Genomic DNA, 25,260 nt, shown 5'->3' on the forward strand with positions numbered 1-25,260 from the left:
GTCTATATATTGCTCAGATAGTGGTCAGAAGTTTGTCTTGTAAATTATCTTACTTTGCTCAATTATCTGTTTATATTTAGATTCCTGCTTTCAGTAGCAATTCTATAACCTTTAGATTCAAAAGCCATATAATGCTTTTAACTTTAATGAAGACTGTTCTTGGCATTTACAAAGGACTTTTCTCAGCATTCCATTGACAAGCCACTTTGGCATTTCCAGGAAATATGCAGTCACATGACTGTTACAGAGAAGCTGAAGGGTGTACATATATTTATATAATTCAGACAAGAACACAAAGCATCAGTACCTGCATTGTTTAAAAGTAGCATCCCATAATTTGTTGCTGTGGTATTTTTACTCCATGGATGTAACTCCTAGCAAGAGCTACCAAGTACTTACTTTGATGCAGGGCACTTTCTCTGCAAACTTCAGGAGATCTCTTCTGTAATGTTGCTCACAGCAGATCTCCTGGTTTCTGTGTTGACGGCAGGATACTGCAGTAACCAGACACTTTGGAAACAAACACAATCTTGGCAGACTTCGTATACCCTGTCAATCCCACACTTCCATTCTTGAAAGCTCCTCAGAAACTGCTCTATACTCTACACTGAAAACTAGTAAGTATTGCTTCCTGAAAACTAGTAACTATTGCTTGCTGATAAAGCTGCTCTGAACTGACTGAAAAGCACTGTTTATATTCAGCAACAAAGGCTGGTAACCATGTTTGAAATTACACTGCCCAGTGCACTAAAACATACAACACAAGCTTGAAATTTATCTTCAAAAACACCAGCAGCTCTTTACAGAGCCTTCAAACCATTATTCAGCTTTTAATTCTACTGAGTTACAATACCTAAGAAACATACCCTTTGGTATCTAAAAAGTGAACCCAAGGTATCTCTGGGATAACTATGTTTTACGGAACTGGTTTTTGCCAATGGAGCTAGCAATCAAAACTAGAGACAGCTAGAGAGAGTGTCCTTAACATCTGGACTATAGCAGTAGAAGAGCAGCCTCCCTGTGACGGAGTAAGAAGAGCAGGCTATAGTAAGCAGCTCATGCATTAACTCCTAGAACCTCTTGGAATCACTTATCCCTTTCCAATTTAGCCTTCTTCCAGCACCAAGGTTTTAAAGTTGTGTTTAGTACATTTCACTACGCTGTCTGAACACCTTAGATAACGCTAACATTTTATACCAATATAATTGTCTTATCCAGGCCTTTCAACTGTCAGCTGACACTGTATCATTCCATTAATTACATCAGGTTGGGCAGAGAAAAGGTAGCAATATAAAAGTTGATGCAGTGACGCATCCCAAAGCAGTGTATTGACAACAAGCATTCTTACTCAGTAAAAATGAGAAGATGAACCAGTTTCAATCTCTTTTATTGAATTAGCAATTCCCCTTTAACATTTATCTAAAGGTTTTGCAAATTTGCCCCCTCCTTCTAAATACCAGCTTTGCAGTTTTTTTCTAAGTCTTTTTATTCATATTGTTTCAATCTTGCCCAAGAGATGCAACAACAAAACTTGCATACTGAAACTATTGCATAAACTTAGAAATCAAAAAGATACTATGAAGGGCAGAAAAGGTTTCAAAAAATAGAATCCAGAAAAACTTGTTTTTCGTAGCTGTTGAAGTTCTGCCAGAAGAAACCTGAGACAAAATGCTATATACCTGCACTGAATATATTAGTTCCTAAAATACTGGATTCAGTCCATGCTTAAAGGTCTGCCTGCTGCTGAAGTGGTATGTCTTCACAAAAAGGATCAATGAAGCCATTATCTTCTATTTCTCCTCAAGATGTGGCTCTAATGTGGTATGTATACAACATTAACATAGGTAGTTTACTTGGGTAAATCACTTCCATTGGGTAAACCTGCCCCTCTCATCACAACCTGAAGCACAGCCTTTGGATGCTTTGTCAAGATTCTGAACTAATCCAAACCTATTCATCTTATACAAAGTAGTCTGTTGTCTTCAAGCATCTCTCTTGAGCCATTTGTGTAGTCCATGGCTTAATGATGAGATATTTTTGCCTCCTTGTGTGTTAACTTCAGGCTTGTCTAATTATATTGTTGGTAAATAATTTACATTTTCCCTTTAAAGACCACAACCATCTGTGATTGCGCCACCTGTAAAAACTTTTGGAAAATGATATCTGTATCTCTGTTGCCTAAATTGGGACATGATTAATTTACAGTCCTCAGACTTTCAATATGTACACTATATACTGTAGTATTTCTGAAGTACTTTCCTGTTCCAGATTCTATTATTCTGTAGTATTTGTATTACACATATTTTCTAGTTTTATTACCAATTCTACACGACTGTGCTTTACACATGCCTAAGATTAACAACTCACACTGGTGTGAGTGACATTTTACTCACTTCCTCTCTCTCCCCCATACTAAGAGCCACCTATTTACAGCTGCTCACACTAGCCAACAAACTGGTGGTAGTATAATGTAGCTCTGAGACAGTCATCAGCACTGGCTAATTCACAGCATCACAGAATGGTTTGGGTTGGAAGGCACCTCAAAGGTTATCTTGTTCCAAAGCCTCTGACATGGGCAGCAACACGTTCCACTAAACCAGGTTTCTCAAAGTCCAGTCCAACCTGGCCTTGAACACTGTCAGGGATGGGGCAGCCACAGCTTCTCTGGGCACCCCGTACCAGTGTCTCACCACCCTCACAGGAAAGAACTTCCTAATATTTAATCTCAATCTCCCCGCTTTCAGTTTAAAGCCATTACTCCTTGTCCTATCACAACATGCCCTTGTAAAAAGTCCCTCTCCAGATTTCTTGTAGGCTCCCTTTAAGTGCTGGAGAATGCTGCTGTAAGGTCTTCTCTAAGCTTTTCTTCTCCAGGCTGAGTAAGCCCAGCTCTCTCAGTCTGTCTCCACAGGAGAGGTGCTTCAACCCTCTTATCATTTTCATGGTCTCCTCTGGATGCTGTAGGAGACTAGTTCCAGCTGCTTCCTTATCCAACCTATTTTCTGAGTACTCCTGACTCCTGCTGAAGGCACACTAAGCTGCTCTTTGGTTTGAAGAGTAGATCTTAAGTTCTGGCGGAGGTATCACAGGGAGCAGGACTGGGCCTTTGCCCTTTCAAAGGCTGTCTGTGATTTGTCACATTTCACACAGCTGAGGAGGAGACCTCACCCTTCAGCCCCAACTTCTACTTTTCTTCCATTTTCTTCCATTGCTCGCAAGCCCTCAGCCTGTCAGCACCGTGGCCGCCGCTCTACACTTCCCCAGCACCCGCAAGTGCAAGAAGATGAGCCCGTTCCGGTAAAGCGGGGTCGCCCGAGCTCTTCTCACCTGCATGGAAGGGCACTTTAAACTGCCACCCACAAAGCACCGGTGGGGACGGTAACGGTGGAGGAGCAGCTCGGCCCTTCACACACACCCGTGTCCTGCTCCCCTTGTCACCAAAATCCAGGAAATAAACTGTCTAACCAGAATGACAGGTTGGAAAGCCGATATTACTTTATGACGGTACCAGGTGCATGAGGGATTGCTCTGCCTGTCACACGCACCGAGAAGAGGCAGTTTGCAGCTTATTTATCTGCATTATATCATACTCATGGTAATTCTGCAAAGTGCCCATCCAATTCCTGTTACTCATTGCATATGGTGATTTGGGTAAGGTAAGGCTGCTGTGCAGGTGCTGTGAATTTTGAAGAGTGGGCTCTGGGGGTCGTTTGGGTAGAAATATCCCCATTCATTGTACCCTTTTATGGAACTCCGTTACTGAAGAACACTGGAATGTGTTTAGTCTTTCCAATTAACTACATGTTATTGTTCGGTTTAATTTATGATCCCGAAAGGTTCCTCGAGTTGTTTTCTTTCATAGCTGTTTGCCTTTTTTCTTATCAACAGAAAGAAGGCATGTATTGATTTGAGAGAAGGCATGGCTCTCTTGTTGCATGCCTTCCTTATCTCCGTATCCCCTATACACAGTAAAATTCCAGTTTAAGGACTTGTAGCCCTGTCTATGTCTAGGTCTCTGTATTCAGTTAAATACTAATTTAATTTGTCATCAATGATACAGTTATATACTAATTTAATTCGGTGTGACCCTCCCCGCCTCAGTAGACCCAAACGCCCTCACGCAGGACTCCTACCCGCTGCCGCCGCCGCTCGCGGCCTGACGTCACCCGGGAGGGCGGGAGCACGTCGCTCACATCCACACACCCAACAACAGCCTTCCCTGCGCGCGCACCCAGCCCTTCCCCGCTCCGGCCGGGTTGTGGGCGCTGATTGGCCGCCGCCTTCCCGCTTCCTTCTCGCCGTTCGAGAACCCGCCATTTTGAAAACCTTGTTGATTCCGGGGTGGAGAAGGAGAGTGATCGAGCGACCGACAGACCGAACGAGTGACCGACCGGCGGCGGGACGCGTCCGTGTGTCGCTGTGCGTCGCGGCGCCCGGCCCCGCCTTCTCCATCCTCCGGTAACTGTCGCTTTCAGCCGCTGTTGCTGCCGCAGCCGCTCCTGAAGAAGGAGATAGGATCTGGGGCTCGAGCTGAGGTGGGTCCCGCCGCCATGGCCATAACGGCGCCCGAGGGCGCGCTGCCGCTTCTCCCTCTGTCACCTTGCTACGGCCGGGCCGTGCTGGGCTGAGCTGAGACGGGCGGAGCGGCTAGGGGGGCGGGGTGAGGAGGGGAAATGAAATGGGGCCGCTGCGTAGCTGGACTTCTATCCCGCCGGGGAACAGGCTGTGTGCCGGGGGCGCTTGTCACCGGCCCAGCGGCGCCCAGGGGGCCGTCTCCCTCCTAGGCTTATTCTGGGCGCCGGGCTGTGTTTTCCGCCGGAGTTGTCTACTGGGCGCTCTGGCCGGTCCGGCGGAGGGAGCGAGACGGAGCGGAGCGGTCTCTGCTTGCTGGTACGGGGAGAGGGGTGGCGCTCGCCGCTGCCCTGCCGCCCTGTTCCTTGGCGGCCGGCTCCTTCCGGCGCTGTCCATCGTGGTCGCTTTCTCCGGCCTCCGACTGGGGAAGGAGACGGGTGGCGAGTCCACGTTTGAAAGGTGTTGGACAAGGGTGGGACGTGCTGTTGTGCACGATTATCCTTGGGGCGGATTGCGAGATACTTTCTCCCTGCCCAAAATACCCCCAGCTAAAGTCTTCCTAAAGGTGGTCCCCTTTTTCACTAAACAAGTTGTCCTCGCGGACCTGGTTGCTGGAAACGCTAAAAAGCCTCTTAATTTTCCTATTCCACTTCTGCCCTCATTGAAAGGGTAAGGAAAGACAACTTGTAGTTCTTCACTTGCTCTTCCAGCTGTGCAGACAAATAAAATTCAGAGTCATATAATGAAAAATTCGGGTTACTTTTCCATGTCAAATTAAATACTGGTAGCAATACCCTGAAAGAGATTTAATTTTTTTTCCTTTGTGATTTATCAAAGAATAATAAACTTTCTTTTTCCTATTGGTAAAACAAATCATATCTTCTGTCGTTTGGAGTGTTGCTGTTCTCTGGCACCTGCTAATATTGCATATAAGCAGTTGATTTAATTGTTCATTCATCTTAAACTCCTACAAATAATACTGACTTTATAGTATCAGAAAAAGAAAGTGTGTAACCACATGATACTTTTTCCACAAGGGCTTATACAGCTGATGATGTATTTTGTTCCAGATCTGTAAACAGTGAAAGATTCTGAAAGCTAGATTATTATATTTCACATTCTCAGTAAGTAGGGAAATGGTACTTGCCAAAGTGAGATATTTAAGTTTTTAACATTTAAGCCACTTCAGATGCTAAGGAAAGACTCCTTTTAAACATGCTGACTATGAAGCATTTATTCTTTTTGTTGTAGATCTACAGGTTAAAACCAAAAATCATTTTCAAACCCTGAGATGCCTCAGCTATCTGAACTCTGAAGGCAGTTTTTTCTAAATTGTTTGTAACTTTTTATCCTTCAGTTCTTATTTCCCATGTTAATATGTAGCTTGTTCAACTTATCAGAAGCCTTGTATGCATAGTTAACCATTATCAGAAATAACTATTCAGTTTATAATGCAATGCACTAAAATACCTTAAAACATTACAGTTCTCAATAGATATCAGCATCAGCTGCTTTGAGTGGGTGTTTCCGAATGCTTCACAAAGACTTGTGTGCAGAAAGAATTTATAACCTTTTAAACTGTCCTTAACCAGGCCAGTTGCAGAATGGATGGCAACTATTCCTCAAAAACCTTTTTTATTATGTGTATGCAGAATATTTTTGCTTAAAAAATGTGAACAATCACAATACGAGCATTGTGATATCATGTAGACAGTAGAAGATGTTTTTTAAAAGTAAGTTTCCTGTATTTATTATCTATAATGCTATATTGATGGTGGTTTCCCTCACTTGTTTTTATAGAACCATATACCATGTCTTCTGTTCCTTCATCAAAAGAAGATACAATGTCATCTGAAAAAGCAGATGAGAAACAGTCTGAAACTGAAAACAAAGACAAAGCTGAGGAAAGCGATGAAGAAGAGGAAGAAGAGGAGGAGGAGGAGGAAGAAGAAAAGGGTACTTGTTTTTCCACTGAATAAGTTGTCCGTTAAAAAATGCCAAGCTTACCAAATGCATTCTCCTGCAATTTCAGCTAATTGTACAATTTAAGTTTAGGAAATTCCATGGTATATCTATCTCATGGGTCATAAATCACTTCCCAGTAGACTGTAATACGTGACACTAGAAACAGCAATGCTTTTGTTCTTCAGGAAAAATTGAAAGAATTGTCAGCATCCTGGGTTCCCACACTGGGATTTTGGGGGGGGGTTCTTGTTGTTGTTGTATAAACTTCTAGATGCTTGGAATAGGTAACGTCCTTTATGAAATTATCTGTATAAAAATGCATATAAAAAAATATTTTTTGCCAGTAACACTCTGAAGTGATTTGTGTTTGCAAAAGAGAGACAATTCAAAAATCTGTGCCATATCTTTGGAAACAGTACAGATGTCTTTGCTTAACTACTATGGATTAATTTACTGTGTACCAAAATTCAGTTATACTGGAGGTGGAATATCCCATTTGACTAACTTTGGCAATGTAAATCACAGCAATATCGTAGATGAGCAAGTAAGGTGGGTTTTGTGTTGTGGCATGTAATTGAATAGGATAGCCAAGGAATACAAGATGTGATGAAGGAACTACTATGCAGAAATGTTAATTTCCGTCATGAAATCTCTAGGCACCTGTTCTGCAAATAAAGGCATCCATGGAAATAGAGATGCTGTATGACGCAGTGAAAACTAAGTCACTCATGGTCTTGGATTCTTAAAAGAGCTAAAGGTTGTCTTTAGGAAAGGTAGTAGAAAGAAGAGAGATTATTCTGTTTGAATAGGGTAATTAGAATTAGGCTTTTAGAAACAACTGTTTCTTGTGTACACACACACATATGTCTTTCTCTGTTTTCAGCAGGTACGTATCCAGGCTTGATTATGTTCATACAGATTCTGAAGCTGCTTTCAGATGTTAAAGCCACGACAGCCCATATATTTAGTGCTCAGGATAGTTTGATTTGAGGGCAAGTATTTTAGTATGAAATGTTGAGGTCAAGTGTTTGGTTTCTCTCCTGACATGACATCGTTGAAGTAGTGATGTGCAGCGTGTACATAAAACAATGTATTCATTGCTAAACAGTATCAGAATTACTGGAAGTAGTGTTCTTTTAGTATTTGCGACACTTGTATTGAGCCTTGCAGAGGGTCACAGTGTGTAGCCCTGTGAGGTGTAGTACCGTCCCACTGATCTTGTGTTTCTGCCTATCCTGCTGATACATGGGAGACCTGCAGTCCAGTAGTGGGAAGAGAAAGTGTCTGCAGGCATGCTGGACTCTCCTTTTGCTCGTCTGGTAGTAGTGTTCTTCCCAGGAAAGCTGAAGTGGAGCTGGTGTGTGTAGGTTAAGCTGGATACAGGACTGTGGTTAAGAACTAGATTCCTCTAGTTACATATATACACACATGCAGACATCCGTAGAATCCCATTGACCTATTGGTGAAAGGTTTGAAAGTGTCACAGTAGCTGGTTATATCATAATCTGTTTTTGGTTTGCCATGTCAAAAATTCAGTGTTGTATTGCTTGTCACTACAGTCAAATCTGCTCATGTAATAAAAACTACTGTGTTTAAGGAAGCTGTCCTTTGCAGAAAAGAGTCTAATTGTTGAAGGAAAAAGGGAGAAAAAGAAGGTTGACCGACTGACCATGCAAGTGTCCTCGTTGCAAAAGGAGCCTTTTACAATTACACCAGGTAAACTTGTCCTGTCACATAAGAACTGAGTGTTGGGACTGATAATGAAGCCTCTTAAAAGATCAAAATACTTATTTGTTGTAGATGAGATATAAGAGTCATTATCAAATTAAAATTATAAGGCTGTTATATGAAAACCCTCTTTTATTCTGTAACATCAATTTAAACCATAAAAGATAATGTTTATACTTACCTGGAATAGGATCTTCAGTACCCAGCCACCACTAAGAAAGGCAAGAGCAGTTAGAATAAAAACTAAATGCCAGGTCCTTATACACTGGTGTAGGTACTGTCAAGTAAGGTAGATAAAGGGGCTGTCAGGATGCCTAATTGATAGGAAGAGGCCTGCTTAATAACTTCTTTGCTTTTTTAACAGAACAGTACATATTTGAAGTTATGAATACATACTGATGAACATGATGAATAGCATAATTGATTTTAATTGTTTCAGGAAAAGGACAAAAACTCTGTGAAATTGAAAGGATACAATTCTTTCTGAGTAAAAAGAAGACAGACGAACTTAGGAACCTGCACAAACTCCTCTACAACAGGCCAGGCACTGTAAGAATTTAAAATCAACCTTATGCCTGTTACTTCTCATGCATAGTGAAAATGTTTTATTACAGTTTCTTAATTTTTATTCTATTTTAATGGGAGAATGAATGGTTTACCTTATGAGGATGAGCTGGAAATACTTTATGGTTCACATGCTATTAGCTGCTGACATGCAGGTAATGGTCAAAGTACTCCATGTAGTTCTTTTGTTGAACATAGCTTTTTTTTGGTACTTTGTTTGTTTAATGTTTGAACCATGTTAATACATTGATACTAACCTGGTGATTTTTTAATTTAGTTTGAATAAAGCAGTAGAAAGTAAAACTACATTATATGTAAAATCTTAATAGTGATTTTTGGCACATTTATCTAAGACAGTTAAATATTAGTGAAAAATTATATGCTTGCTTTTGTATTTAAGGATGGAACTTAAAGAAAATGCAGTAGCAAGTAATTCTTGGAGCTCTTTATGTATCAGTGATTATGCCTTAAATTTCAGGGTAAATATGACCCATTTCCCTTGCTATTAGAGGGAAAATGGATGTAGAGAAATTGAAGCAGATTAAATTTTAATACTTCAATACACATACCATATTTATAGGAATTTGTTTTTAATCTCTCTGTATTTTGGAAACCTGAACACCTAGCACAGAAACCAGGAACTGAAGACTACTAGCATAGATTCATGCTAGCTCACTAGTAATACCTCAGACCACTGCTGCTAATGCAATGCTTGTTTAAATGGCAAAGAAAGATCTGTTGCCTCACGTATTCAGAAAAATAACAGTATATATTCACTAAAACCTACTTCTGTGAATTGCTGTTTATTCATCATGGCAGTAGACCAGACTAGAGAATTTCTGACTTGGTGCATTCAAAGTTTTGCAAGCTTTTGGATTGTCCTGCAGTAGAATTTATTTGTTAGGGAAGGTACCATGGCAGAACCATGTAACTTTCCCATTTAACTGGCTTTATCATAAAAGTTTTCAAATTGATCCATTTACCCTTCATGAAACCATCTTACCGTCTTTGGGTGGAGGTACTGGGATACCATAACCTCTGAATCCACCTTTCCCACTTAAGATTGCAGATCTGAGACACACTACGAAGAAACTAACAACTGTTATTAATAATTGGTTTAGCAATAATAATTTATCTAATAAACTAATAGACACATCTGTTTGCCATTTCTTAATTATGTCCAAATGATGTAAATTGATACTTGATACTCCTAAACCGTATTAATTATATACAACTGCTGTTGAAATAGAGCTTTCACCCTTCTCTCCCATACCACTTGATTACATTTCCACCTCACACCCTCCACACTTTGCTTTGCCTTTCCACATTTAGTCCTTTATTTATAGACTTGTTGGAAAGTCCAGCTGGATTGCTGCAGCATCCCAGTGGTTTGAGTCCAAAGGTATAAAAATATACGTATTTGCTTGGAAATATATCAGTATGATTTCATCCAAAACTGTGTTTAATTGGTATTGCTGGGAACTCAGAATGATCTTTAATATAGTGAAGATGACATGTTGTCTTGTATGCGTGTTCTGTATGTGCTTTAGATCATAATTAATGTTTTTAATAAACCATACCAATACCATCTGCAAATTTTCTCTAGGTGCTGGACAAAAATAATTCTCTTTGGGAAAAGGAGCTTAGCTTTGGTAAAATTATAAGCTAATGGAGAAATACCAGGAACAAAATTTGTAGAACTGTTGAAAGTGAGTTCAAATTATTCTTGATAGTGTTAAAAATCTAAGGAGAATGAAAGATTTGGGGATATTTTTTAACTTATTTTTTGGTAAAAAGAGAGTGAAAACAAAGAACTATATTAGTGTCTTGATGGGAGCAATTTTCCCATTGTAAAGGCTTTGCAGTGAAAGTTAACTGTTTAGACTACAAGTATAATGGTAGAAGCTGTAAACCAAGTGGTATGTGGATGCAAAAATTGGTCACGCTAAAGAAAAGGTACAAAGGTATAATCATGTCTGATGTAAGACTTTAGAAAAGCAAGTAAAGCAAATCTGCTTTAGCAGATTATATAGTAAAAATAAAATTCACTGTTCTGTAACGAATTTCATGGTATGAAGTATGCAACAGGCTACATATGTTCATATTTGTGCAAACCTGTAAATAATCATGGAATACATTCTAAACAAGCTTGAAATGGCAGGTGATTTTTACCTAGGAAGTTTTTTAAAGTAACAAGATCACAAGAACTTGGTATTTTTAATCTCTGTGTTTTGGAAATCTGAACAGATAGCCCAGAAACCAGGGACTGAATACTGCTAGTACCAATGCATGCTAGCATACCAGTAAATTTTTTGTACTATAGCTGCCATGACATAAATAAAGGCATGTATTTTATCACTTGAAAGGTATAACTTTTTGTCAACAGAAAGCTAAATGCTAGAATAGACTTGTATGCAAAGTTGACATGTAATTGGATGAAATCTTTTGAAAGTACTTGCATTGGAAAGTAATTGTGTGTTCTGTTCCAGGTTGCTTCCCTAAAGAAGAATGTGGGTCAATTCAGTGGGTTCCCGTTTGAAAAAGGAAGTGACCAATACAAAAAGAAGGAAGAAATGTTAAAAAAGTAATTATTGCTTCTTAATCGTATCTTGACTCATGTTATACACTCTTCTTGTTTTCAGAATTTTACTTCAGATTAAATACAATTTTAAGCTGAATGGCTGTTTCCTAGAGCTCTGTGATCTGTTTCTGAGCTGATTTTTATCACACAAACCAATCTCTAAAGATTATTTTAACTATTACATGCTACCTAGCAGATTTTTCTGCCAAGTGAGAAGAAAGCATTTCCCCAGTGTTGTGAATACATTGTGCCCTGTTCATGCTGCAAGCTTGCATCCTTCTATGCCTCAAAACCTTTCTCCTTCAGAATCAAGGCTATTTCTGCCTATGTATTAAATATAGTCTTATTCCTAGAATTGATGTAGCAACTAGTCTATCAATATTTCTTCTTTTGCTGTCTCCTCACATTAGCTGCTTTTCTATTAACAGGATAAACGGCTGCAGCTTGATTTTGACTGTTCTGAAAGGGTTTTAGATGCCCTTGCATATCTGTTCACCTAGTTGTGACAAGAAAAAAAAAAAGTAGTAACAAAAGAACTCCTAACTTCCACTCAGTTAATTCTAAATCTTTTTTTGGTGTCAGTTTGTTGATAGTGTGGAGGCTTCCAGAATTAAAAATTTGCAAATCTCCCTTTTTGCTGTTTTCTTGCAAATTTTAGGATTGCAAGATAAACAATTTTCTAGGACTAGGGTTTGTGAAATACATGTGAATCTATAAGACAAACTATCTCAGGATGGGAATATTAACTGTTTCTGATTGGTTTTATTGGATAATGATTTCCTTTGTCTGCAGAAGGTCACAAAATATTTTTGTACTTAAATTTTTTTTGTATTTTCAATATGAAGGAACTACTAGTTAAGTTTTATTACTCTTCACTCTTCAGCGAATACTCTGAAACCTGACTGTTCCATTAAGCCCTGCATGCCTGCATTACTGTGTTAAATTCTGCTGCTGTTCATAGCTATGTATGAGGTGCTGCTGATTAGATTATTAATTTATTCTATGTGGCTTATTTCTGCCCACACTACACTTGCATGTCATCATGTTTTAACACGATTGAACAAGGTGAACAAAGGACAAAATTTATTTTGCAGAATCTGACTATTCTGGTTATAAATTAGAAAGAATGAGGGATGAGGTTGATGTGTGAATTAGAGTTCTTGTATTTTGTAAGTCAAAAATACTTGTGGAAATTACGGACTCAGAACTTTGTGTGCACTTGTTTATTCCACATTTAAACTGCATTTTAATACCTAGGACTGCTGTTAACCTGCAGATGTACCATCAAAGTATTAGAAATATGAAAGCTTGGTTCCAAGTTAAAATACAAGGACAAAGTGCCATGTGTAAAACAAGTTGTAAGCAATTTTAGTTAAAGCAGCAATAGAACCATAAAATCCTAAATTCAGTATACAAGGTCTTGAAAGTCTGAAACAAACTTCGACACTATGCAGTTTTAAAATCTCTTAACACATTAACTTGCTTTTACTCTATAGTATTATTGTCTTTGAAAATGCAAGAGACTGGCTTTGATTCTGCAGGAATACCTTACAAGTATTCAGTGTATGCCCAGCAGCTAAACAGGAAGGCTTTCCACACAGTAAGATCACACAAGAGTTTTTATAACCTGGTCTAGAAAAATGATTGAAAGAATTTATTTCACTGTTGGAAGGATGGTGGTTGAACTATACTTTGAGTTTGGGAGATACATGAGACCTGTCAAAATTTCCCCTTCCCATGCCCTAACATATCGGAGAACAAAGTTATTCTGCCCCCTTAAAAGTCTGAGTTTAAAGGGACAGTCTGAAATTAAATGCTACTTTAGGGAAGTTGTAGGCCACCATGGAATAGCTGCACTGGTTTTAAACAAACAATAATAAACAATAAAAAATAAGTTTCCTTTTATTTTGGTTATCAGAAATAGCTATTAAACTTGTGAAAAACGGTCAGACAACAAAATCCACTTTTCAGGCAGCATTGTACAAAATGAGTGAAAAGTATAAGCATTTGAAGGGAAGTAAGGGGTAGAGTAAGTAGGGGGGTTTTGGTTTTGTTTTTAGAATCTCATCATGCTTCTATTCTGATGTACCTTCACAGGATCCGACTCTTCACTTTTTTCAATACCAGTGGAACAAACGATAAAGTGGGGCAATCGGTTCAAGATCCTTTTGGATCTTGAAGGGGGTGCATGTCAGAGTTTCTCATAACCTTGTATCTTCATCAAAGGTACTGCCATAAGGGCATAAGGAGCCAGAGAAAATTAAGGGAGGACCCCATGGTCTTGCAGCCACTGGATACATTGTCCCAGGATTGATTCTTTCCAATGTGGTAGGTTAGGAAAGATGCTGGAGAAGATTTTTCTCCTCTCCCCCCTAAGATTTTATAACTTTTTTTTATATATATATCCTACTTTACACACATACGGATTTGGGATTTTTGTTTTATTTTGCTTTATGTTATGGGGTGTTTTTACTTTGTGTAAGATAGGTAAGACTGGAAATGTAGTTAAGTGTTCGGTTGCAGACACAAACCAGATGGCAGCTTCAAGGAGTCAAATCTTGACTGATTGTTTAGGATGTGATACTGATTTTTCTCTCTTTTTTTTTTTTTCTTTCTTTTTCCCCCCTTTTTTTTTCTTCCCTCCCCAGATTTAGAAATGCAATGTTGAAAAGTATCTGTGAAGTTCTCGACTTGGAAAGATCAGGTGTTAATAGTGAGCTTGTAACCAGAATCTTAAACTTCTTAATGCATCCAAAATCTTCAGGCAAGGTGAGATGCAGGTTGTTACACTTGCTTTTGCAGCTCTGTTCTGATGAAACATGCAGCTGTCTTCGTTGTTTATTATTTGCATGTTATCAGTGGTGATACAGTTACACTGTACCTGCTGAAGTAGCAGTCACTCTTGAAAGACAGTAGTTCTACTCTTGCAGGCATCTACAGTGGGGTGAGAGTTTAGACACTATATGCTTATATGTAAGTGTACCTGTTATACACTGTTAGTGCACATAAGTGTATGTAATCAGCGCAGGAAACTACACCCAAATACCATAAGTAGCTTCTGCTTTATGGGTGGAAAGAGGGGAATAAACATAATGTGTGAGCAGGAAAGGAAAAAAAAAAAAAGGTGTCAACAAAGGAATAAAACATAAAAGGATAGGAAAATAAGCAGTCAGATGTTACCTGGGTTTGCTACAAGTTGGCAAGTGAATGCGATCACATTTGGTCATCACAAGATGAAATTTGTTGTAATGTGAGGAAAACTTGCTTTAACTAGTATATGCTTGTGTACTCGATTCTGCTGCCAAGACTACAGAACTCTATTGATCTTGGGGTTTTAGTTTTTAATCTAAAAGCAATACTTGAATAGTTAGACTGTTGTTCAGGAAATTCTGCATGCTGACTTAGATGCACTGGTACTGAGTGACGACAAAATGCAATTTTGCATGAGACATGTCAGAATTCCTGCCTTTTAAGTCTTCAGAAGTGTTGTCAGCTAATTTGTTACCAGAAAAAAAGTGTACTTTTATGTTGGGAGGATATACGTATGTAAAAGGTTCCTGCTAGATTGCTTTTTTTGCTTCCCTTCCCTAACCCCCAGCCTTTGAAGATTTGTTTGGTTAGGGGAGCGAAAGGGGTGCTTAGCTTAGAACAGAAATTTCATTTTACTCAGCTCTGTCTCTGCAATGAATTTCTGCTTAATACAAAATGTTATGGCTAAAGTTTAGTATATAAAATAGTCCTGGGTTTTGTTACCAAGACTCAGACCTCTATATTTGTTTACTTTCATGTGATTTGAAGTAATTTATATTTTTTAAATTCACTTTTGTATTGGTGCTTGGATTACACACATCCTTGTTTCTCAGCCGTTGCCAAAGTCCAAAAAAACACCAAGCAAAGGTGGCAAAAAAGAGCGCAGTAGCACTGGAACAGCAAGAAAAGCAAAACGCACCAAGTGTCCAGAGATCTTGTCAGATGAATCCAGTAGTGAAGAAGATGAAAAGAAAGAAAAAGATGATTCTTCAGAAGAAAAAGAAAGTGAAGATGAGGTAATGAGGGGTTTTGTTTGCTTTTCAACATAGGGCTAAAAACATTTGTCTGCAATTTATCATTACATAGTTATTCTTAACTGGTAATTCTTGGAACACAGTTGGGGGGTAAGTGATGTTTAGCTGAATGAATAGTTAAAAAAAAAAAAAGGAAACATCTGCAATTTTTAAGAAAATTTCATCATTTTTTTAGTGTGTTAGAGAATCAATAAGATAAAAGCCAAAGGTTCTCATTCTTGGATATATGTATGCACCTTATAAAACCATTCGTTCTACATCATTTTGGGTTAGCCAGGATTTCAGGCATAATTTATTGCATTTCTTATACCATCTGTGATGACTTTGTTGTAGTTTCATAAAAATTACCAATATCTATTTATTTATTTTTTTCTGTGTAGCATATGATTTGATACCTATGACTTAAGTTTGAATTCAGTAAGTTTTTCTAATCTACCTAACTGCATTGGTTTTGGGTCTTTGTTCCATATTACTCCTGGATTGTATGTTCTAATATCTATTTTAGGATTCTATGTCTTGAATCACAAAGGTAGAGTGAGCAACATAGTGAGCAGCCTAACAAAGATCCCTGCAACCTCCAAAGTGCTTAGCAGTAGTTGAGCAGACTGAAGTCTTTGGAAACTGAAATTGAATTGCATAAAAGCTTAAGTATTACAAGAGCACTAGTATGTCAAATTAGTTTGAATGTAGGAAATCAAATGGAAAATGGCTACATTTGTACAACTTTAAGATTGCAGCATTAGAAGAAAAAGAGAAGGTTAGGTTTATGGCACCCTTGAACATACCACAGGTTGAACAATGTAGGCATCAAAGCATTGCTGCCCCAGCTTGTGGGAATCCTGCGCATGGAGTGGCTGGAATAGGTTGTCCTCCGAGTTGTGTGTCTTTTGATTGCATCTCTTCCTTTAAACAATTGTTGTGGTTTAAGCCCAGCCAGTAACTCAGAACCGTGCAGCCACTCGCTCACGTCCCCCCCTGCTCTCAGAGGGATGAGGAGAAGAATTGAAAGAATTTAAATCCCATGGGTTGAGATAAGAACAGTCCAGTAACCAAGGTATAATACAAAACTACTACTACTACTATTACCACCAGTAATAATAATGATAAGGGAAATAACAAGGGGAAAGAATATAAAACTAAAAGGGGAAAAGGAAAAGAAAGCAATAAACACAAGTGATGCACAATACAATTGCTCACCAACCGCCAACCAATAGCCAGCCTGTCCCGAGCTGTGATCTGGGCTTTCCAGGTGACTCCCCCAGGTTTATAGACTGGGTATGAAATATCCTTTGGCTAGTTTGGGTCAGGTGTCCTGTTTCTGCTTCCTTCCGGCTTCTTTTGCCCCTCCTTGCTGTCAGAGCATGAGAGACTGGAAAGTCCTTGGTCAGAGTTAGCGTTACTTAGCAAAAACTAAAAAAACATTGGTGTGTTATCAGAGCTGTTCTCAGACTAAAGTCGAAGACACAGCATTGCACCAGCTTCTAGGAAGGAGAAAAAATAACTGCTACAGCTGAACCCAGGCCAACAATACAAAAAGTCTTAGTTATCTGAAAGCAAAAGATACCTGAAGTATTCTTGTGTGCTTGGGGAGCGTAATTTTATAAGAAACTGAAATCTGAGTCCCAGGTTTGTCTTCTGACTTTGTACCTGGTGATTGAGCTTTTAGCAGAAATTTGAAAGCTGAAAAGTTGAAAAATCTTTTGTTTTCACTCTTTAAATTTAAATACATCTTTACAAGTATTTGATGAGCTAATTATAAGTAATTACAAATAGAAAGCTGTAGCACAACCAAACTGCTAGTACCATCAGAAAGTTCTCACTGCTTAAGCTTAAGTCCACATAGAAAGATGATACAAATCTAAAAGAATGCAGGAACACTGTTTATGGACATATTCCTCCTGTAGTATACGGGTAGAAATTGCCAGCCAAACTCAGTAATCAAGTTTGCTGATTTAGTTCGTATTGACAGAAATGGTAATTTCTATTGTGGAAAAGATATATGTGGTTTTTGTGTAGAAGCCATCATTTTGATCTTCTGGTTTTCTTCTTTATAGCCTCCTAGAAAAACATCTAAAAGAGAAAGATCTAAAAAGAATACTTCCAAAACCAAGAAAGCTGTGAAGAGTGCGAATGTCAAGAAGGCAGATAGCAGCACTACTAAAAAAAGTCAGAGCAGTTCTAGAAAAGGTAAATGCTTTAAATCTTTCATCATACGTTGACTTGTGGCGTAACTGGCATGCTTATTAGAAAGCAAGTTTTTGCACCTAATTGTAAAAGAAAATAGAACTTGGTGGATCCTTGGCTTGCTACTTGATGTTTTTTTTCCTTTTAACAGCAATTAAAAAAGGTCTTTGTTGGGAATACTTTGTAACTTCTGTTGAGTGTGTGTGTATATATATATATATATACTTTGTGTTTGCATATAAACTGAAAATATCAGCTTAGTTTTCCTTTCAGCTGGAAGAATGCTAGCAAAATTCTGTTGGTGCATCTTTAATGACTTCACACAAATCTTACCAGTCCAGAAGTATATATTCCCATTGTGCATGTCCTTTGTTCAGCAGCTTGTTCTGGGTTTTGTTAACATAAATATGGGTTCTACCTGTGTCCTATTGATATGCATAAAAGCTATCCATATATTGAGTTTATTAATACCTGTGTAAAGATTGCAGCCGTGCAGGTGGGGACAGTGATTTCCTTCTAAGCAGCTTTGTAGAAAAAGATCAGGGTAGGGGAGCAGGTGGTTCTTACAGACGGCAAGTCGAACCCAATTCAGCAACATGCCCGTGTTAAAAGGAACACTTGCAGCACTCCGGGCTGTTTCAGCATGTGTAGCCAGCAGCTTGAGGGAAGTGATTCTTACCCCCTATTGTGAGTCTGCCTCCCAAGAGCAGAGTCCAGCTTTGTTCATGACAGACACGGACATAGTGGAGCTAGTCCCATGGGGGTCACCAAGATGGCCAGGGAACTGGAGCACATGATGCAGGGAGAGAAACTGTGGGAGCTGGGCTTGGTCAGCCTTAAGAAGAGATGGATAAAGGGGGATCATAGTGCAGTCTGCAAGTATTGAATGGGAGAGCATGGGAAAGGGAAGACCAGGCTCTGCTTGGAGGTCCACAATGAGAGGATGGGAGGCACCAGCCACAAGTTGCCACCAGGGAAATTGCAATTACAGGTATGGGGCAGAAAACCTTCACCATGAGGTTAGTCACATGGAAACAGGGCCTATAGCAGTTGTAGAATCTGTGTTGTTGGAGATGTTCAGAATTCAGCCTGGCAGGGCCCTGAGCAGCCAGTTGCACTTGGTGCTCTTTTGAGTAGTGGCTTAAACCAGATGATCTTCATAGGTCCTTTCTCACTTTAAGTTCTCTTGCTTTCTGAGGTAACAGCCATGCCTCTGTCACAATTGTAGTATGAGTTATTAATGTAGCATATATTCATGCTGCAAACATGCTTCATTTAATGCCAGCAATCAACATATGCTTCTATAGCAGACATCAGTTCAGATTAATTATCCTGCTTTTCAGCATGTTAAGAAAGGGAATGGTTAGACTCTCATGCATAGAATTATGTTGAACTTCTTCATAGCTTTATTTCTCAGCAGAGTTAACTGGCCTGTGCTGAACTCTGTATTTTCAGATTGGCTGCTGGCAGTACTAATGCGACTGTGTGTACATTTTTGTTTGTCATCAACACACACGCACATATAAATGTCAGTATGTGTTTTGCGTATAAGTTGTGGAACATATTCATAATTTCTTTTGTACTCTTCCTGTATTTCTGTTTTGAGTATATGTTCTTGGTACAAAATTCAAAATGTTAAGTAGGACTTTTTGTGAGCTCATTATCTACATTGTTTGGCATCTGCTCTAATGTTTTTGTTGTTGTTGGCAGTGCAGGAACTTGAGTGGAGTTGTTCAGTCTAATTTTTTTGCTGCTGGAAGAGATTGTAGGAGAGTTCTATGCTTCTTGACTGAACTTCCTTTATGATTCTCTTAATTTGTTGTGGTGGTTTTTCCGATAGCATGTTTAGTAATGCATCATTCCCAAATTACAAGATCTTTGTACACAGTGCTGCTGGGGGAAAAAAAAGATTCAAACTCCTTTTTAAAGCAAATAAGTACTTTCATTTTTAAGGGCCATGAGATCTCAATTTAAAATTATGATAAACCACTTTTTGGCTTGATAGATTAATCTGTCCCATACCTTTCAGAGTACATATTGATTTGTAAACTGATAGTTCATCAAGAGCAGTGCGGATTCATAAATAATTGTAGTGCTGACAGCGTTACCTTTATCTTCAAATGGATGGTCTGGCAAGATGGCTATTTTAAGGGAGAGCTTCTGCATCATGTATTTGGGGAAAGTTCTGATAGTTTCCGTTCTGTAGGAAGAAAGGCAAATTGAAAACCTTTTATTACAACTCAAATTATTCTTCCTATTTAGAAAGCGAGTCTGATGATAGTTCAGATGATGAACCTTTAATTAAAAAGCTGAAGAAGCCACCCACAGATGAAGAAATTAAAGAAACTGTCAAGAACTTGTTGGCCAATGCAAACTTGGAGGAGGTCACAATGAAACAGATTTGCAAGGAGGTAAGCAAGTATGATATTGCAGTTTCATTTTGGGCAACAGGTTGTCTATGAGCTGACTTTTGTAATTATATCAGAAGTGGAGGGTTGCACTTTGCACAATGGTTCAGAAACAAACTAGTTTTGCATTGATTTATTTACTTTCTAACAGCTTTAACAAGGAGAACTTTAATCTTAAGGAATGTAACACTGATACCCAACATTAGAATTGAAATCCCCAAAGAAAAAATAACTACATGGAAAGTAGCAGTATTACCTCCAAAACAAATGCCATGTACTGAAGTATTTGAGATGTTGAGAGGGTGCAGGAGCTTGCTGCTGACAAAAAGGGAAGGCTGTGTTCTGCTCTCTAAATTTCTCCTACTCACTTTCTTCTTGTTCTTCATATGTGTTCTTTCTGAGTCCATTCAACTCTCATCTATCAGCAAAAAAGTTAATAGTTCTTATCTGCATTAGTTCAGTTGAATGAATTCAGCAAGGAATTCATTGATTGTCAGGACAGGTGCCAGCAAGGGTCCATGTGGCTGGGAAAGGTAAGGAAAAGTTACTACACGCAGACAATACTGTTACCTTGATGTTTTCTGTAGTCAAACTGTGTGTTTGTTTTCCTGGTACTTCCAGGAGGCAGTCTTGAGAAAATGAAACCAGAAGTTATGAGAAAACAGTTTATTTATACTGTGCGAACTTTTTGTCACAGTCATTTTCTAGTCTTTCTAGAAGTCTGAAATTTGGTATACTGAACTAAAATATTTTGCATTGGTTGTCAGTGTTGGCATCTGTTTCTTGTTTCTTTGGTCCTCTCCCACCCAGTTAACCAAAAAATAGTTGTAGAAGAGCATTCGGATACATTGGCTTTTCTGTTAGTCACCTGAAAGGATCACAATTTTACTTACTACCAAAAAAAAATAAGTAAACATCAGGATTTGGTATTTGTTTGGCTTCCTATGCTAGTGCGGGGGTATCTGACACTTAGAGAGCATGTCAAAGACTTGAGAATTCTTACTTGCCTGATAAGGCAAGCTAGGCATTCCAGTTTACTAATGTGAAAAATTATAGCATGAATTTTGTCAGTGACTAAGCATAAAAAAGAGTATTTAAATATTTATGTGGTCAAAATAAAGATAGAAAATAAGCTTTTCACTTCCTGTAATTAACAGAGGGCATTTTAGTATATTAGAAATACTAGGTTTTGCCGTAATTTCATTTAAGCAACTTCTGTTCATACAGTATGTTGAATGAAAGTAATTTGAGGTTTATTTTGTTGTGTGTGTTTTGTTTTGTTACTTTTTTTTTTAGGTGTATGAAAAATATCCTAGTTATGATTTATCTGACAGGAAAGACTTCATTAAAAAAACAGTCAAAGAGGTAAAAACTTTATCATTTAGAAAATGTGCTGGGTTGGGGTGTTTTTTCTTCAGCCTTTTAGAAGGGAGCATGGCATCCTGTTAGAGTTTTGAAAGCCTCCTGTATAGTATTGGAAGTTTAGTGGTCCAGTAAACCTGAGCTCTGCTCCTAATTTGATTTTTTTCCTTTTGTATCTCTACTACTGTCGTGAGTTTCTTTGGTAAGCACAACTTAAAGCTATCATGCTGTCATCATTTTTGATTACTTTTACTCTCTGGAAGCTATGCATTTGCTTTAAATGACAGCCTTGACGGCAAGGTGCACTGTAATTCATGCGCTGACCACATATATGTTTTATGTAACAATGCGTGAGGTTGTGTAAGTTCTACAGACCTGCAAGCGTTGGCAAGGAGAGAAGGCAAAAAGAGGATAGGTAGCTTTTCTCTACATTTGCTCCTGGTAGCTCAGTTATTATGTTGCCTTCAGGTTTGTTGCACTGAAAATTAGGGATCTTATGTATTCATGACAAAGGCTTTGTAGTCTGGTCTGTGGTTGTTGATTAGTAAAAAAAATTTCAAGTTCAATTACTTTTGCTTGCCCCCAAACTAAAAATGGAACCTGAGAAGTGAGGTTTTGTTAGTGGAGTTAGTAAAGTAACTTTCTCTTGTGGCTTCATGTGCATGTGTTGATACATGGCTATCTAGAAACAGTTGTCTGTGTGCTGTGCATACATATGTCATTATCAGTGAAGGTGTAAGAAAGCAGTTTGTTTGCTGTAGGGATGTTCTTGGGGGTTTGTGATAGCTAAAGTAGAGTGCATTTTCTTGATAGTCTGATGGAAAAGGAGTAGCTGTATGTAACTGGATTGAGAGAAAGGAGAAAACTAATACACTTCTCTTTTCAGTTGATTTCGTGATCTGATTTGACTGTGGGGAATGAAGATTCCTGGTTTTATGTTCCTATGGATTTGAAGATCTGATAGGCACCAGCAAAAGGAATGTGTGTTACCCTTGGTGGTATTTAGTCAGAGCTGATTCTGCTGATCTAATGTTGAGTGTTAATGTAAATTGCTTTGTGTGTCTTTTTTAATTTGGGGGTTTTTTTTGCTTGTTTGGTTTTTTTTGGGGGGGGGGAAACAAAGCTGCATTTGATGCAGTTTTTAGTTGAACATACTTAAGCTTTGTGCATGGCAATAAATGTTCCCTTTTTATAGTTTTTGTACATTTTGAATTGCTTTGTATAACTAGATTCATTAGAAACATCATAGCTTTTCAGTGTGGATTACTAGCTCGCAGGAGATTTTAAAATTTAGTAAAATGAAAGCTGCTTATCTACACATATACATGCAGAGACTGGAATATTGCAGTATTGGTTATAAAGATATTTTGAATACATATCCATTCTGAAAATAACAAGAGTTATTCACATGTTAATCTTTTATATTCTGATAAATTCTACAGATGCAGAGTTATTCTGAATCTAGATTATTGTCTTGCATGTGTAGGCACTGAGAACTGTCAAAGCATGGTAACTAATTGGCATAAAGATGATATTTTTGTACTTTCAGAAGGCTTTCTGTTGTGTATATAAAGCTATTTCAGATTTCTTTTGTGCAAATCAGTTTTTTGATCTTGTTATCTTAGAATTTATGACGTGAAATGTCAGTGTTCAGCAGTGAGGCTATAATGAAAAGTGGTATGCAGAAGTTTCATGAAGCTACAAACAAGTTGAGGTTTTATGATGTTTGTCCTATCTTGCCTTGTGCAGAAACTAAGCTGTAGTTTATACTTAAGCTTTTCAGCTTATAACTTTGTGTAAAAGACTACAGATACATTTGTTTCAATAGCTTGAAAAAGTAAATGAACCCCTCCACAGGCTGTAGGAAAATTTGTAAAGGGTCTGCAAAAGAATCTTTAGTGTCTTGACTTGATGGCCCAGCATGTTGGAAGTGGGTTTCCAAGATGTACAGCTGGGAGGCTCAATAGTTTTGGAAATCCACAGTGGGGTTTTTGTACTGGATAGCACTGATGCGTGTGGTTAAGTTCTCTTCTGTATGTGAAAGCTCTTCTAAACCTGAGCCTTGGTGCTTTGACATAGACAATGGTACTTTTAAGCCTGCGGTCTTGAACTTTGACTCACGCTTTTCAGATCAAAGTGAACTCTGCATAAGTTTTTGTTATTTAGGTTTTTGTTCTCCATATACCTTGGGAAATCCTACACTTAGCAATTATGAAACTAATAATTGCCAAAGTGTGGGCTGCCATTAATGCCATGAGCACAGAATCTCTCTGACTGTAGTATTGCTGAAAGACAAAGCATATTTTTTGAATTTTATTGTACAGTTGGGAAATATGGGTTCATAAAGAATTTAAATTCTGAAAATGTTCAGCCAGTTAGACTATTATTCTTAACATACTTTTTTAATTTCTTTGCGTGTAATGGTTTATAATAAGGCTGAATGTAATGGGGGGGTTTTGTATTCAATAAATAGCTTTCACAAAAATGTAAATCAATTTCGATGATCTAATACTTGCTTAAATGTATAGTAAAAGAAAAAAAATCTGTACAGAAACAAGGTTGTCTTTATCTCATCTTGTAGAAACTAGTCAAGCCTTTTTCATCAGGCTTTTCTGTTTTAAAGAGACTATTGCTGAAATGTATGTCCTTGCATCAGTGTACAATTTTATATGTTCTGTAAGGTTGGTTTGTTTTTATTTGTTTGGCTTTTTCTTTCTTTCCTAGAACTGCCTTAGCGTAAAGACCACTTTTTCATTTACAAATAAAAGCAACAAAAGTTTCCAAGTCCTACTTAAAAGCAAGAAGTTATTTCAAATTTTCTTGGGGTTTGGGATGGATTTTCTACAAACACTTGAACTGCTTTGTTATTTTTAGGTAAATATACCAGTTAGTTTCAGTTATATGGGTCAGGAGGTGTATTTGAGTGACTCAGAAGTATAAAAATTCTAACAAAAAATTACAAAAAGTTAGTGTACTTCTGTTCATTGTATATACACATTTCTTGCCACTTTGGAATTGTGCAGATGGAATGGAAATGAACTTGGCATCCTTCAAATACTTTGTTTCAATCCTGTAGCTATAACTCAGTGTAGTCATCAACAGAGAAATGTCTGAGTTGTTTTGCTGCTTACCCATACCAGTCTTGCTGCAGCTGAGACAATATTCCAGTTCTTTCTGCAAGTGGGGGAAAGACTGCAGCACAATACTAAAAGGTAAATAAAATGTCTTTCTTATCCTCATGCTGTTGGATTAAAAACAGCTGATAAGAGCTCTAAATCCTGTACAGAGATGCTCATAAAAAAATAGGAACTGGGTAACTAAAGAAAAGGTAACTAATTAAAGTGTTCAGGCATATACCTTCCAGGTGCTTCAGATTATGTCCTGACTGTTGTATTATAGAAAAAGTCCTAACATTTTTATTCTTACAGTGTAATTCCTGCAGTCCAGTGTATTTGTTCCTCTGTTTAGTTCAGTTTTTGCTATTCAGTATTTTGGTTAGTGACCTGGAAAACCACCCAAGTTAACCTGAGTGACTTGTTTGTATCAACAACTGTTCTTAAGACTGAGCCTGGCATCTGAGATAGCAATGGATAGGCCCTGTAGAAGAAGGGTGGAGAGGGCTAGGAGGGGAAAAGGGAGAATAGAAATTTTGAGTGAAGAGGTTACATGTCTGTAGGAAAAGAGCTGAGTTGGAGTTACGTGGTAACCCATGGTACACTGCTCAGTCATATCTAACAGGGGTGAAATTAGGAAGATGCGGCTTTATGCACCATCCTACTTTTTTTCTGGAAGCTCTTAGACTAATAGCCTTCTTGGGCCTAGCAGGCTGCTT

At 38.3% G+C, this 25,260-nt stretch overlaps 2 protein-coding genes across 2 annotated transcripts in view; one reads left to right on the forward strand and one right to left on the reverse strand.

Moving 5' to 3' along the window:
* RNF144B (ring finger protein 144B) overlaps nucleotides 1-594 on the reverse strand; it is a 91,488-nt gene extending 90,894 nt beyond the window's left edge. Inside the window, exon 1 of the mRNA XM_061346409.1 lies at nucleotides 389-594. The gene's annotated coding sequence lies outside the window, so the exon portion shown is untranslated. The remainder of the gene's footprint in view (nucleotides 1-388) is intronic.
* A 3,634-nt stretch (nucleotides 595-4,228) lies between these two features.
* On the forward strand, nucleotides 4,229-23,919 carry DEK (DEK proto-oncogene). Its single transcript, XM_061346414.1, has 11 exons — nucleotides 4,229-4,535; nucleotides 6,373-6,528; nucleotides 8,152-8,253; nucleotides 8,705-8,814; nucleotides 11,319-11,413; nucleotides 14,059-14,179; nucleotides 15,274-15,456; nucleotides 17,529-17,661; nucleotides 19,921-20,069; nucleotides 21,363-21,431; nucleotides 22,315-23,919. The coding sequence occupies exons 2-11, from the start codon at nucleotides 6,384-6,386 to the stop codon at nucleotides 22,324-22,326; spliced, it is 1,119 nt and encodes a 372-aa protein (XP_061202398.1). The 5' UTR covers nucleotides 4,229-4,535; nucleotides 6,373-6,383; the 3' UTR covers nucleotides 22,327-23,919.
* Nucleotides 23,920-25,260: the final 1,341 nt, after the last annotated feature.

Source organism: Neopsephotus bourkii, unplaced genomic scaffold (genome assembly GCF_033783945.1).
Source record: "Neopsephotus bourkii isolate Nb327-2 ecotype Australia unplaced genomic scaffold, CSIRO-AGI_Nbou_v1 NB_272, whole genome shotgun sequence".
Lineage (NCBI taxonomy): Eukaryota > Metazoa > Chordata > Aves > Psittaciformes > Psittacidae > Neopsephotus > Neopsephotus bourkii.